This window comes from Gossypium arboreum, chromosome 7, assembly GCF_025698485.1.
Source record: "Gossypium arboreum isolate Shixiya-1 chromosome 7, ASM2569848v2, whole genome shotgun sequence".
NCBI lineage: Eukaryota > Viridiplantae > Streptophyta > Magnoliopsida > Malvales > Malvaceae > Gossypium > Gossypium arboreum.
The window spans coordinates 1,469,677-1,485,270 of NC_069076.1; the positions used below are offsets into that span (position 1 = coordinate 1,469,677).

At 33.9% G+C, this 15,594-nt stretch overlaps 3 protein-coding genes across 4 annotated transcripts; 2 read left to right on the forward strand and 1 right to left on the reverse strand.

Moving 5' to 3' along the window:
* The first annotated feature begins 483 nt into the window (after positions 1-483).
* LOC108466899 (uncharacterized) lies at positions 484-5,518 on the forward strand. The gene is made up of 16 exons (XM_017767257.2): positions 484-723; positions 808-920; positions 1,152-1,260; positions 1,384-1,448; positions 2,141-2,179; positions 2,385-2,481; positions 2,554-2,650; positions 2,773-2,836; positions 2,902-2,978; positions 3,084-3,165; positions 3,571-3,635; positions 3,752-3,836; positions 4,116-4,184; positions 4,264-4,331; positions 4,429-4,477; positions 5,028-5,518. Exons 1-16 carry the CDS (start codon positions 657-659, stop codon positions 5,412-5,414), a joined length of 1,533 nt encoding a protein of 510 aa, XP_017622746.1. The 5' UTR covers positions 484-656; the 3' UTR covers positions 5,415-5,518.
* Positions 5,519-7,082: 1,564 nt separating this feature from the next.
* On the forward strand, positions 7,083-7,907 carry LOC108466902 (oleosin 18.2 kDa). Its single transcript, XM_017767262.2, has one exon. It carries the CDS (start codon positions 7,184-7,186, stop codon positions 7,688-7,690), a length of 507 nt encoding a protein of 168 aa, XP_017622751.2. The 5' UTR covers positions 7,083-7,183; the 3' UTR covers positions 7,691-7,907.
* Positions 7,908-8,222: 315 nt separating this feature from the next.
* Positions 8,223-15,322, reverse strand: LOC108457290 (zinc finger CCCH domain-containing protein 41-like). Of its 2 annotated transcripts, none has more exons than XM_017756274.2 (5): positions 14,934-15,322; positions 12,787-13,590; positions 10,480-11,655; positions 9,831-10,145; positions 8,223-8,846 (listed from the first exon to the last, which is right to left on the reverse strand). In XM_017756274.2, exons 2-5 carry the CDS (start codon positions 13,528-13,530, stop codon positions 8,466-8,468), a joined length of 2,616 nt encoding a protein of 871 aa, XP_017611763.1. In that variant the 5' UTR covers positions 13,531-13,590; positions 14,934-15,322; the 3' UTR covers positions 8,223-8,465. The 2 variants fall into 2 exon arrangements, with proteins under 2 accessions (XP_017611763.1, XP_052886609.1); XM_053030649.1 differs by having other exon boundaries at positions 12,787-14,214; positions 14,934-15,254.
* Between the last annotated feature and the right edge of the window lie 272 nt (positions 15,323-15,594).

A 15,594-nucleotide genomic window follows, 5' to 3' on the forward strand; every position in this document is an offset into this window, starting at 1 on the left:
ATTTGATATTTAATAATATTATATTTTTATTTATTAAGATTTATATATAGTCATCTTAATATTTTTAATAGTTTATATTATAGTAATATTATATATTAATATAGATTTAATTTTTGTATTATAGTTTACATAATGTATAAAAATTAATATAATATAAAACATTACAAACTTAAAAATGGGTTAGACCGAGCTCGAGCATGAACTCAAAGTCCAAGTCCGAACCATATTTTTAAACGGGTCCAATTATTTTACCTAAACTTGAAAACCTAATAATTTTACCCAAACTCTATTGAAATTTGAGTGAGTAGCCTGGCCTATGAATAAGTGTAGATTTAGTTGGTACAATAACAAATTAAGGACTTAATTAAAAAAATTTGAAATTTAAAAACCAAATTAAAAAAAATTAATAATAGTTTAGTCACTTTTGATACAATTAACTTTATTGTTCAGTAAAGATGCCCCCGCCGGTAAATACAAGGAAAGAAATTTGAGTTTTCCCGCGTCATCTCAAAACAGCCAAACACTCCTCGCGCCAAATCAAAGGAAATCTATAAACATTCCCCTCCATTTCATTTCATTTTATTCTTTATTATTATTTTTTAATTTTAAATTTTTAATATTTTCGATTTTCAAATCTTTCTCTCTGAGAAATCCAAATGGATTCCTCCAAATTAAAATCTTGTTTCCATGGCATCAGTTCCAGAGAACTCAGTAGCTTTCGAGGTAACTCACATTCTCCGTCTCTCGCTCTGTTACTTGCCTTTTTTTTTTGTTATCTAATATATTTTTTCTTTCTTTTTTTTTCAGTTAGAAAACGACCATTTATTGATGAATTAGCTTCGGATTTTACTGAAATCGGCGCTGTCGCCATTGAACACGATGCTGACCCGACTCCTCCGTTGGCCATCTCTTTTTGCAAGGTGCTGGTTTTTTTTAAAAAATAATCAATCATATAAATATATTATAAATAAGTTTCTTATTCTACAACAACGTTGGTATAATTTTTTAGTTTTAATAGTTGGATTAGTATTTCATTATGTTTCAAGTCTGACTGGCTTTTGAATCTGACTTGGTATCTGCATTCATTTTTGTGTGTGCCTTCGTTTTATGGATTGCATTAAAAATTTCATTTGTGAAATCTTAAATTACAGGCGAGTAAAAATTCTCATATTTTTGCGGTATCTGATGAGGCTGGATATGTAAGCTTGTTTGATTCTCGTAGGAAGCTTTCTTCCGCTGCATCTCACCAGAAAAATGCAGGTTCATTTGTTTAATTTTGTATTTTCTTTCAGAATGACAATTTCCGTTTTTCAATTTTATTAACAGTGATATGTATATGTGTCTGTCTGTCTGTATGTATTTAATCTAAAAAATTTTGTGCAGAAAAAGCAAGAATCAGTGATTGGGTTGCTCATGAAAATGCCATATTTGATGTATGCTGGATAAAGGTAATCCCACGATTTTCTGCATTTGACTTTTAGAAGATTACGCGAATAAATCGCGGTGCTAATGTGACGCTCTAGTTGTTTTTTAGTGGTTTTGGCTCCCTTTGCTTTTGATATTCACGGTCTAATCGACCATGATAGTATTTATTACTTTTGTAAACACAATGCGAGTGAAAACATATTCACTTTGGCACTAGTGTGGAATTGTACCCTTTGACAGAAGTGCTCATCCTTTTGATGCTGTTTGAGCTTGTGATGAGGACTTAGATTCGTGTGGATGGTTGAAAAGAGTGCATTGGTTGGGGAAACATTATTTAATAATTGTGCATACCGACTTCTTGAACACAATAGAAACGAATTAAGAACATTTGTTATCAACTTAAAATTTATCTAGGTCAGTTTTTTGGTTTACCTTAAACAATATGAAGAGGTCATTGCTAAATAAATGATTGCATGAAATTGTTATATATCACGTCATTTTATATCTCTTTTCATTCAAATTATGCCATAGATTTTAAACCAATTATTTCTTATTTGATGAATTATGTGTCATGATTTGAAGAAAAAAGATAAAGCTAACGTGATTTAATTGTTTAATACAATTCTTTATCATCATTGCCCTGCAAACTATTCTAGTCAATGGTTCTATGCTCCATGCCTCTTTTTCCCTTAACGCCGGTGAATATTTCTTGCAGGAAGATAGTCACATTTTAACAGCTTCAGGAGATCAAACTGTAAGTAGCCATGCATAAAAAGACTGTTTAAGGCTTTGTTTAGTTGATTCTTTTACATTGTGCTACGTGTCCCTTATTTTGAGTTATTTATTTATTTATAAAATTGGCTTCACTTTTTCTTTCAAAAGTGCATCTTTAGTATTTCAGTTCAATGAGAGAAACGACGGATGTAAATGAATTGCCTTTTCTTTTGGACATTTTGCAGATAAAAGTATGGGATGCTCTGGAAAAGAAATGCATTGGAGTCTTGATGTTGCACACAGGAAGTGTAAAATGTTTGAGTTCTCATCCAACAAATTCTGGTAAGGTTTTCTTAAAACCTTTTTTCTTTTGGTGCAGAAAGATATGATCTTTAAGCATTAATTTTCCAACAGATCTTGTTGTTTCTGGTTCGAGAGATGGGTCCTTTGCTATTTGGGATCTAAGATGCAAGATTAACTCCCGAAGTAGATATGATGGGGTTTGCCTTACGTAAGTTATCGCTATGCATGCACACACATACATATATATCTCAATATGTCGGCCTTTTGTATTTTTAATATTTGGTAATAAGCTGTCACTTCATTGATTACTGTTACTGTCACTTCATTCAGAGCAACTTCCATGGTCAAAGGAGCTCATGCTTCATCTCAAGCAAGGCGGGGTAGGCATGGCAAGGTTTGTTCACTGCTGAGGTTTCTTCAGAATTTCATAAACAATTCTTAATACCTTAATCTTGTCAGGCTGCTGCTGCAAGCATTACATCACTTGTTTATCTCAAAGACGAAGTTTCCATTGCTACAGCTGGAGCAGCAGACAGGTAAATTAGAAGCACCTCTGAGGTTCCTAAGGTTTAAGTTTTGAGTACTTAAGCATAAATTCATGTGTACTTAATATCCTTTCCTTCCAACCCTGGTTATTTCAGCGTTGTGAAGTTCTGGGATACCAGAAATCTGAAATCTCATGTCACTCGGGCATGTTCCAAGCCAGAGTCTTCATCTAAAAAGGTTGCCTTTCTCTCCTTCAGAATATGTTGAAATGATTATTTTAGCATGAGATTATGAGAAATTAAAAGCCATTCATTGATAGTTGAGTATTCTGTCCAATCCGATAATCTGCTGCAGAATGGTCCAGATGCATGCATGAGGGTTGACATTGATCCGAAAATCTAGAGCTTTAATTAGAGTTACATATATCATGCATGTCTCATGGCGTTTTTTTTTACTATGCTAATGTTGCTCTAGTTCTTTATTTTAACCGCAATATCCAAACTTAAACCATTGTTCAATATGAATACAAGCACATGATCCTAAATATATGAAAAAATTGGTGTTAGATATATATATCAACATGTGACACTTACACTCAAATCTAATTAACATGGCTTCTTTTAATTCTGTCATTGATTTCAGGGTATATCTAGCTTGTCTCAGGATTCGAAAGGAGTGTTCCTCACAGCATCATGCATGGACAATAGGTACTGATCGACGAGATTAACTATAGAGCCAAAATTTCTGTTTTGGTGGTTTGTAAACTAACAAAAAAAGTCATTAATTACTGCTATATATCTCATTTTGTTTTTCCTTTTACTAGAGTATACTTGTATAATGTACTTCAGCTTGATAAGGGACCTATGCAAACTTTCTCTGGATGCCAAATAGAGTCTTTTTATGTGAAGGTATATTCTGTTTCATTTTATGTCCTCTTCATCCTTTAAATGTTATTAATAAGCCCAAGCTATTTGCTCGGACTCTCATTTTTCTTCAAGTATTTGCATCCGAACATATTTTAGGTACAAGGGTATGATCTTTCAAATTGAGGGAAAAAATTGAACATATTAGTTGCATATTTGCCTCCAAAACTTACATTCAAGTTCAAGTAACATAGAGCTCATGCACACCATTAATTTTGTTATATTGATAATCTCTCCTAACTTTGAATTTATATGCAATTGTAGGCAGCAATCAGTCCAGATGCAGATCACATACTAAGTGGTTCCAGTAATGGAAATGCTCATATATGGAAGGTTGGTTATATTCTTAAAAACAAACTTTTCTTGTTCTATGTTGATACATGAACATGATTTAGTTAGCAACGGAAACCAGGTAAACAAGCCTCAAGCGGAGCCTATCATCTTGAAAAATCATCACGGCGAAGTCACTGCAGTAGATTGGTAAATTTCCTTTCACTGCAACCGTAGTTTCTATTATGCTTCCCATTCGCTGTTTGCTAGGTTTTAAACGTTAATATATATTTTTTGTACTTTGCAGGTGCCCATCTGAGATAGGAAAGATAGCAACTACTGCAGATGATTTCACGGTATGTGTCGGAATTAAGCTTTGTTATTTAGATTTGAGTGTGAGTGTCTATAAATGTATTTAATGTATTTCATTTTTTTAGGGTCTTTGGATGTCTAACATAACAGTTGAGCAGGGTATTCAATGTTACTAGAATTTGAGGGGTATCAATCTTTAGTATACATCTCTTCACATGAATTTAAAGTGTAAGAGTATTACGGAGTTAGATTGCATTGTCTTTTTACTAAAAAAATAGATTAAATGAAAATATTTTTTTGTTAAAAATTTATTTATTTTACTGTTAAAATTAGTTCATATATATTAGCATGAAGTATATGTAACATGCTCTGTATAATTATTTAATTAATTTTTAATAGTAGAAATAAATAGAATTTTTAATAAAAAGTACTTGTTTGTTATTTAATTTACAGTATAGGAAATGCAATCTGACTAGCAATCTTTATCGAATTTAAAGGATTTTTTATATGAAATGAGTCAAATTAAAGTAGTGTTTCCCATTGCAACCAGTTGGAATTATTGAATCATTCTTCAAATCTGAATTTATATGTCAGGTAAGGATATGGAACATTGAAAACAAGTATTGCTCCACCTCAAGATCACCATCTAGCATCCGAAGAAGAGTAAATGCGATTCCAAGCACAGAAAGTAGAAAAGTTTTGATGGATGATAATGAAGAAAGCGGCAGCTCAGATTCACCAAATGAACCATTACACCAAATCCAAGTGAGCTCACCATCACACCCAATAACCACTACATTTTTGCTTAGTACACCAGAAGGGCATAAGAAAAAGTTATTAGCATCAATTTCAGACACCAATGAACCAAGCAGCTTTGAACAAACACCTGAACCTGCAATGAAAAGCCCATCTTCAGTTTTAAACCCACCTTCTTCCTTGAAAAGAAAAACCATTAAAGATTACTTTGTAGCAGCTCCATGAAACTTTGGCGGTAAATTTCTCATTGAGGAAAAAGGCTTCGTATAAAAAATAGTAGTGTTGAGGAAAGTTCTTCAAACTCCTCCTTTCACTTTAAACACCAATAACTTGGTTAATGGGTATAGATTCTGGTTTTGTAAATTGGTTACCGAATTTAAACCTAGCTACGATTGTCTACGCCCTATGCCGGGGAATTTTACTTAATTAAACTAAAGATAATTTTTATATAAATTATTTAATTTTTAATTATATAAATTGGATATGAAAATTTTTAATATTAATTTTATTATAAGTTTTAAAAATTTAGACTCATTTATTAATATTGTAAGAATTTTTTGTTGATGTAATATTTTGAAAAAATAAAATAAACTTTGTATTTAAATAATTAAAAATAATATTGTAATATATTTAAATTTAATAAAGAATTTAGTGATGTTAATTTTAAAAGTTTACATAATTATTTTAATTTGAGTAAAATATTTAGATTAATTAATGGTATTATAAAATTGAGGTATTAAATTATGTTAAAATTTAAGTGAGATATAGGAATCAAATTGAAATTTAACTATTCATATTGTTTAAAAAGTAGAGGATTGGAATTAATATTTACCCATAATATTCTCATGTAAAAGGTAAAAGATGGACAGGTGTTCATTGTGGGCCGTCCTTAGTTGTATAGATTAAGAACACATTTTTATAAGGTTAAATTTTGCTATTTAGCAAGAGTAAAAATTTAATTTTTATATTTTTAATTTTAAAATTTTAGTCTTGATCTAAATAAAATAGTTAAATTTATTTGGTTAAGTTTAATTACTTGTCTTATAATATATGTATAGTTGTAAATTTGATTTATATATTTCAATTGGATCATTTTAAGTTTTTATACTTTTAAATTTTGAAATTTTGATCTTACTGCAAATGACAATTAATCTGTTAATTAAATTTTTGGTGAGTAATATATGAAATAACAAATTGACATAACATTACACATATGATAATGTGTTTGTTGCATCAAATTTTAAAATAACATGACTAAACTTAATAAATTTAACAGTTATTGTTCAATAAAAATTAAAATTTTATAATTTAAAATGTACATAAATTATAAATAACCAAACTGTATAGTATATGGACTGAATCTATAATTTTCATAAACTACAATACTAATACCAAAAAATTAACCTTGTTTATAATTTGGAAAGGACAACAGTGAGTATTATTAAGATTATTATTCATTATTTCTAATGAAGGAATTAAGTGTTAATTGGTGCAAGAGATTAAGAAGACCTGGAAAGGACAACATGGAAATGACTTTTAGCAAAGACATCATAAGGGGGCATATGGCCACTTCAAAGTTCAAACCCACATGTCCCAACACAAAAACCACAACGCAACAATTTTGCACAACCATGTCAATTCCAGCAATGTTTTCCTTTCCATATTTTTAATTTTAGAAATTCAATTTTTATTTTTTAAAAATTGATAAAAAATACAAGAAATTATTACACATTTTAAAACTTTCTTTAAATCTTGTCTTTTAAGATTCTTTTTTAATTTTTATTGCTAAGGAATCACAATGAAACTTGTTCCCCATGCAAAGCCTCGACTCACCATGTCATCCCCTACGTGTCTTCCCATTAAACCTCTTTATTCCTTTATAAAACCCTCCCCTTTTTCCCCTATTCTCTCCATCTCTTTCTTTTACTGTCAACTGTCAAAGTTTCTCTCTCTCTCGCTCTCTCTATTGTTGAAGTTCATAAGCTTTTGTATCGATGGCTGAAGTCCGTGACCGCAACCTGCCACACCAAGTTCAAGTTCACCCACAGTACCGTTTCGACAATACAACCGGAGGCGGTTACGGTGCAAAGAACTATCACAGTGGACCATCAACAAGCCAAGTTCTAGCCGTCCTTACACTTCTCCCGATTGGTGGTACACTGCTTGCATTAGCCGGGTTAACACTGGCCGGCACCGTCATTGGGCTGATGCTAGCCACACCGCTGTTCATCATCTTCAGCCCAGTTCTTGTCCCAGCTGCCATTGCCATTGCCATGGCAGTGACGGGGTTCTTGTCGTCCGGGGCGTTTGGGTTAACAGGGTTGTCGTCGTTGAGTTACGTGCTTAACCGGCTGAGGTATGCAACAGGGACGGAGCAGCTAGATTTAGACCATGCAAAGAGACGAGTACAGGACATGGCAGAGTATGTGGGGCAAAAGACAAAGGAAGTTGGGCAGAAGATTGAGAACAAGGCACATGAAGGTCAAGTTGGAAGGACTTGAAGATGATAACAAGGCTTTTGGGAATAAAAAGAATGTAGGTTTTTTTTTTTTTTTTTGGGGGGTGGGGGTGGGGGTGGGGTTGTATTATGTTGTTAGTGTGCATGTGTGGTTAAGTGAATGATGTGCGTTTTGCTCCAATTCCATGTATGTTTCCTTTTTATGTCTTAATCACGCTTGTTTTTTACTCTAAATAAAATATACTCTACTTTTAAGGAAATCAGTTTCGAGATGCAACATTTGAGCATGGCTAATATATTGAAAGGAAAAAGAACCTAAATTTCATTTAAATTATTTTTAAAAATATTATTATTATTTTAAATTCTATATTCTGTATCTAATCTGTATTTCGAATATAGAATTTTAATCTTACCGTTATCTTAAAACAGTAAGAAGATTATAGGAAAGTTATATATATTTCTCGATTTTAATGAATAAAATGTAAAAAAGAAAAGAGATGAAATTAGACAACCATAAGCAGTAACAAAAGCAAAATAAAAATTAACCATTGAATTATAAGGAGAATCAAAGAGAGTAAAAAAGGAAGTTACCAAATATTCATGGAAAAGGAGAATGTTAGTCCCCTAAAATTAAACAAATTTGCCACCCCTAATCATCCTTGTGGTGGCAACAACTAATATACGAGTATCATAAGCAAACATTATACTGTAAAAAAGAAAATGGAATTTTAACTTTCACAAAATTTTGAACTTCAATAGGTTTTTTTAACATTTTACCTCAACTATACAAATCCCCAAAACAGCCTCAAAATGAGCCCTTAAGCCTTTTCAGCCACTCTTTCATGCTTAGACATTTGGGATGGATTATGCTTTGAATCTTCCGGTACTAAACATTCCATATGCTCGCAATTACCCGAAGTACTGCAGCATGCTGTTAACTTTTCATTGGTCTCCACATTGGTTTCCTTTCTACTATGTTGGTCATTGCTAGATGTTTGCCATGAAAACTGTAAATTATGTGTCTTCCAGCATTTACCATCTGCATACGCCTTCTCTGCGGAGCGGTGTGTGCTGTAAGTTATAAGAACCGAGCAATTATGCGATGCCTCTGATCCCGTATTATCATCTTTTTCCACATCTTGCAGCTCCACAGAGACGAGATCGCCGTATTGTGAGAAGTGTCGCTTCAAAACATCAACCTAATTGACACACAGATTTCAGCAACCTCTCATTGACTACAAAGAAAAATATTAAATACCGAGTTTATGACATTGGGTATGGTTTTATTTATAGATGGAGCTACACATTTTTTAGGTAAATTTGGGGGCCAAGAACATGAGCCATCAAAATGAAACCATGTTCTAAATCAAGATGTTCTGGTTCAGAAAACGAAGTAAAACAATTTAGTTCAGTTAAATATAATGTAAAGACTAAAGAGCATATAAATACTATGTTGCTCCTGCTATGTTTGCTCCGACCATTCTTTTTCGTAAAGTACCCGTATCCCATACACGTTAGATAGTTTAAATATGCTATTAGTTCCTGTACAAAATTTGAGATTTAGTTCTCTACTTTAAAAATTAAAAATTCAATCCTATTTTTTTAATTTAAAAATTCTAGTTCAATCATTATCCTTGTTTGCAATTTCTGTCAAAAATTTTCAACTGTCAATTATATGCAACATCGAACATGCCAAGTTGACAAATCTTGACAGAAATACTAATAATGTTAATGATTGAACTGAGATTTTTAAATCAGAAAAGAGAGGGGACTTAATTTTTAACTGACTAATAGCATTTTTTGACCTTTTAGATATGCATATGGCCATGCGACTCCACCCTTGACGTAAAAAGAAAAACTTAGAGAATACACCAAAATCAAATACATCCTCGCATCAGACTCGTACTCAAGTCTTAGCAACACAGCACAAGTATATTTTATTAAACTCTCTTTGTGCGAGTAAGAAAATATCACATGCTATGTTATGCCTTTCACCTTTGGAATAATTCATCATTACAAATAACTAGAGTACTAGACATACCAAGAAAGTCTTATAGTGAAATGCGCTTCTTTTTATTTTTATCATTTTCAAAATGGAATAAAAGAGTAATTCTGGTAAAATCTATCATCATAAATGACCGAGCAAATATGTTTCTTAGAGGAAAGGTGAGACAGATACTCACATCTGCAAAACCCGCAGGCAATGGTGGAATAACTCGAAAAGCAGTAGGTCGGTTGTCCAATTTGTATTTATTTATCATGATTGGATGCCCTACCACCGCTGATGGATGAGACTGATGCTTTGAGCTTGTAGATTCCTGCAATGCAAGATTCTCCGTTGATTTGTTTTTATCTGTCATTACAGTGCACGGTGTTGCTACAAAAGCAGCTGGTTCGGAGGAACTTGAAGTTGAAGCTTTTGCAGTGTCAGTCACAATTCCCACCTTCTGCCTCTTAGCAGCTTGCTCAGTATGTAGGTCGCCCTTGGCAGCACTAGACTGCATAAGGTTGAAACACACGTTAAATCAACTTAAAATTATAAGTAATTATCCCATATCTATATTTATAACCTTGATGTTCTGTTTTGCTATCTCTCAACTTGTGACAGCATGGAATGTAATATGTAGTTGAACTATTGGAAAATAACGAGGATACATGTGCGGAAAACTGGAAATGCTGCATGCCCACTGACGTTTTTGAAATCACTTGGATATAGAATTCTGGTTCATTAAAAAAAGTACCATACTATAGAACATGCAACCTCTAGACCTGATTACTATACACGACAGTTTTCTGGAAGTAAAAGTTAAAAGTAGAGAAAATTCTCAGTACCTGTTTCTGAAGTTTGTCCAACTGGCGCCGGAAGTCATTCCGCTTCTGCTCCAGCATTTCCTGCTTCTTGCGGAGCTCCTCCTTCATCTGCTCCAGAGTCTCTAACTTTTTCTGCAATGGAGGTGAAGCCTTGGGACCATTCAAATTGACAGGCTTAGGGGAATTCAGAGATGGCGGCACCTCAGCATCATGGACAACATTGCTTTTCTGAGCAGTTGGTTGAAGATTATCCTTTCCTCTTGTAGCAACAAGTTGTACTTGAAAAGCAGGAGCTGTTAGACCATGTGGATTTACTGCTATGCTGCTGCCACTTTTTACGGCATCATCAGGTATGCTATCTCGATTAGCCCACCAGAGCTTAATAAAGCGGTTTCCCATTACAGCATCAGGTGACTTCAAAGCAGCTTCTGCCTCTTCCCTCCTTGAAAACTGGACAAAGGCACGCTCGCTATTTGATGGAATATAAATGTCAATAATCTGTCCGAACTTACGAAAATGAGAAAAAAGAGCTTCTCTTTTGTTGCTTTTTTGGGGAATTCCATTGACAAACAGTGTACGAAGTGCCTTCTGAGTTGGTTTTCTGCTATTATGTCTACTATCAGTCTGTGACTTGAGTGACAAATCCATAACTTTGGTGCCATCACCCTCAGTACTGATTGGCTTTACCTGACAGGAAGTGCCTTGTGAGCTGGGAAATTCTTTTTGTTCTCCCTTGGTTTCATTCTCAAGATAGTCCGACCGTGTGAGATCAGTTTCCTGTTTTGTATCTATTCTATTTCTTGAGCTAGCAATTCTACCCCAAACAGACGAATTTGTGCCCTGTGACCCAGTGCTTCTAACTGGAAACTCATTATTGTGCAAGGGTTCCATTTCATGAACCTTGGGTGAATGTAGACCTGAGAGAGCTGCCATTGCTTCTGAGCCATTGTTATTCCACAAAGGCTGATCAGGATCATATAAATCAGCCTCACTAGCACTAGTAAAAACAGTATATGTGCCATTTGAACCTATGGCATCGCCAGTCATTCCAGGTTTGCTACTTTTTCTATAAATACCATCACTGTTCATTAAAGAGGCTGAAGAAGGAACACCTGAAGGCAGTGGTCCAGGTACAGCAGGGGTTGACAATAGCTGTGCACTTGAAACCATTACAGGAAGGTTAAACTGTGACAAGCTCTGCAAATCAGAAAAGAACTGTTAACTTTAATACATGAGGAATGCCAGGTGTTTCAGGGTGATAATAAAGAATCAAAGTCGAAGAAGGAACTCTCCTATGAAGGCGATTTGGATTTCAGAAGCATGCACATTATGCAAGAGATCCTCATTTAGAAGACAGTATAAATTCGAAAAGAAGCAACTCCACCAGTCAATATAGGCCATGAAGCAAATATTGATTATGTTAAATAAGTTTAATTGCAGAGATCTCTAATTCATGTAGTATATTTTTGGTCAATGATTAAAGCAGAAAAAATTTTATAGGAACAAATTTCTTGTTTGTGTAACCCCATTATACTATCCAGGGGGCTTCCCTTCAAGAAGATACTTAAAAATCAATAGCAGTTGAAGCTAATCTACCAGAAGGAGCCAAAGCAGGAAATCTGTCTGGTATTCATGCTTTAGTTGGCTAGGAGGTTGTTAAAAAATAAATAGGATCAACATAAGTGGAAGGAAACATCAAATGAATATATTAGAAAGTAACATGAGAATAATTTGTAGTAATATAGCATATTTACACTCTAAATATAGCAGCAAAACCTAGGTAACTGAACTTAAAGCAACAAGAAAAAAAGCCTAGCTTTCGGTGGTAGTGCAGCATTGAGATGAAGGTACATTGCAACAAGCTTTTGAAAGGTGTTAAAAAGGAAATATTAACAGCCGAAAAACCTTTTTAGCACATTGTCCATCCTATACTTTTTGTTGGTAGCCAGATAAGACAATCCAGATGAACATAGGAACCTATTGCATCTGGAGGTGTTCATGGGCTCGGACAGGCCTAGGCTTGATTCTAAAATTTTTTCCAGGCCCAGGCCTGAGCCTGGCCTGCCCAAATGGCCTGTTTCGCTATAAAAATATATTAATATTAATATTAATTTTTTATATAATATAATTTTTTTAATATATTTTATTTATTGAACAGGAAATAGGCACAGGCCAGGTGGCCCAAGGTTGAAAAAAATAAAACCAAGCCCGGCCTGAAGCAGGCTAGGTCAACTGGTGAACACCTCTATTGCATCACAGTATGATGTTCAAGGACAACTGTATAAGGCACATGTCAGGATTAAGTTGGACATCAGCAAAAATGCATACCTGAACATCTTCAACAACAATGCGATTGACACCGTGCTCCATTGGGCACATGTCTCCTCTTAGACAAAATCCACGCTCGTCAAAGTCTCTACAACGCTGTCGAGGAATGCCCATATTCAATGAAGAATTCATCGGAGGCCTGAGCGGACCTTGTAAGCCAATGGGATGGAGAGTATCCAGGCCGCCATTTGGTATTCCAGGCATAAGTCCAAAGGCAGTCCATGATGAGCTTTGTGCATTTGAAACATTTGGTAATCCCCTTCCTGCAAAGAGACTTGGAGCAACAGATCCTGGCTGAACCATCTGAGAAGCAATGTCAACTGAACTAAACCTAGGATCACATTGTTTCCAAGAAGAGTTATCCCTTCCTCTTGCCCTACCAGGACCATAATCTCCACTAAATGTTTGGTTCGACCTAAATACAGGGCGTCTTTTGCCAAACTTGGATGCCAAGTCTTTGTCAAGTGGCAAACCGTTGTAATTTTTCCAGGTTTCACCTGCTCGAGATTCATTTTCTCTGATAGGATGCCCATTTTCAAAAGGTTTATTGTGCTTTTTGTATGGCCTTGTAAAAACTGGATCCACAGAATCTGTCTCTAATGATTGAGAACGTGTATCACGCCGACGATGCTTGTGGTTGCGGTCATCATCCTCCTCATCACTGACTTCCTTATCCTCAGGATCACTAACATAAGCAGGAGGAGAAAGACCACCAAGCTTAGGTGATGAAGCTTTCAGCTCCATTGGATCCTTTCAGAATAAATAACAAACAATTGTTCCTTACCGCATGCAGAGTTTCAATCTCTATCAAAATGGCAGCAGTCAAACAACATGAGAAGCCATTTGAAGGAAGATCTAAGATTAACGGAAAGAGTTTAAGGTATATAATGACAACATAAAACAGTACTTGACAGAGCAATAAATAGACCTTTTACATAAATTCTTATGCACTCACTACAGCAACCTCATGTCCAAATGGAAGTTCACATAACCAATGGTCCCAAAACTATAAACAAATCTCCGGCCGCATGCCTAATAAGCTAGCATATATACAACTTGCTTGCATTTCTAATGCCTCAGAATGAGGTTTCTGATATTGCAATAAATCCATGTTCTACCCCACGAGTCAATTAAGGCATATAAAGTTAAATGCAAACAAACTAAATTTCCCTAGTTTTATGACAGAAACCATCCATATCCCACATTAGAAGTCATTTCAAATTGAAATCCATCTATCAATGCTATGGAACACAAACCAACCAGATCCACAGCTTTGCCACTATAATTTGACTTTGGGTAGTTAGAATAACTGACGTCTAACCATACTCTTCGGTCTCCATCAAAAAGCATTTTGTCACGAACTCAGGAGATCAACCTTTGAGTTTAACTTTTCTACAAAATATGACCAGCATAAACTCCAAAGAGGACCTTACACTCAAAAAAACAAGCCAATCAATTGCCTACAGCTAACACTAACATAAATACCAAAGAACATACAGATTAACCTAAATGCATCTAAGAAAACCATTATTTCAACATCGATGAGGTTTTCATGATCCATGAACTCATAGCAAGCTGATATTACAGCAAAAACTACTGCATAACGTCTATGGAACTTGTTTTTTCGCACATTTCAAAGTTATCATATTAACACATACCAAATCAAGCATGTCCAGGCATCAATAAAAAATAATTTAAACCAAATAATAAACCACCTATCAAGCTCGAGCAAGGTAAATCTAAACCCTAAGACATGTCAGTCAGCTTAAACTCAAATATCATTCTGCAACATATCCATAACTCATTTCTTTACTCCTTGAGCATGTCATAAATTGTGATTTCTCATTTTCAAACCTAAAAAAAACCAAGCTCAATAACAACCTCCAAACTGCTTAAAACCATTTATTCCACTTAAACTACAATAAAGCTAAAATCGACGAAAATCTAGACACAAGTTTAAACAAGAATCAAGAACAATAACCTAATCCCAAAAATTTCTCAAAGATAATAATAATTAAGCTCCTAAACCTATATTTTCACAGTTTAAATCCAAGAAATTGGAATAATTAACCAAAAAAAATCAATAATCCCTGTTTCGCCAAAAAAAGAAACAAACTATATATGTAGTTAACAAAAAAAGAACTTACAGAATATTCTAGACGAATAAAAGGAGGAATGTCTTCAGAGCTATCATTTGAATCCGGCCCGACCTTGAAATCGTGAAGAAGGTACTTTATGAGGCGACGGAGGGGTATTTCGGGAAAAAGAGAAAAGAATACGTCGGCCGGAGAGAGGGTCAGGATCGTAATAAAGCGGGGTAATTAGAGAATTTTAGAGGGTTTGAAGAAGCAGTGATAATTTTTTTCTAATTTAAAAAAAGACAAATATAAATACATGGAAATGAGATTTTTGAGAGACGAGGAAAGAGACGAAAAAGGCTGAAAAAATTTGGGATAAATATAAAATTTATACATAAAAATTGGTTTAATCTCTACAATTTGATTTATAAATTTTGATTTAATGTAATTATATATATAAAATTTAAATTGTGATTCATATATATATATATATATATATGAAATTTTAATTTTAATCTATTATAATAGACATTTAAAAAATAAATATATATTTATTTTCATATCGGATTAATATAATTATTTGTGTATATAATATATCAACATAAAATGGTATTATTTATAATATTACTAGTGATTTGTGAAAATTGAATCAAATTAAAATTTTATGTATAAAAGTGCACAAAATTAAAGTTCATATATTACATTGCACATTAAATTAAAGTTAATGTAA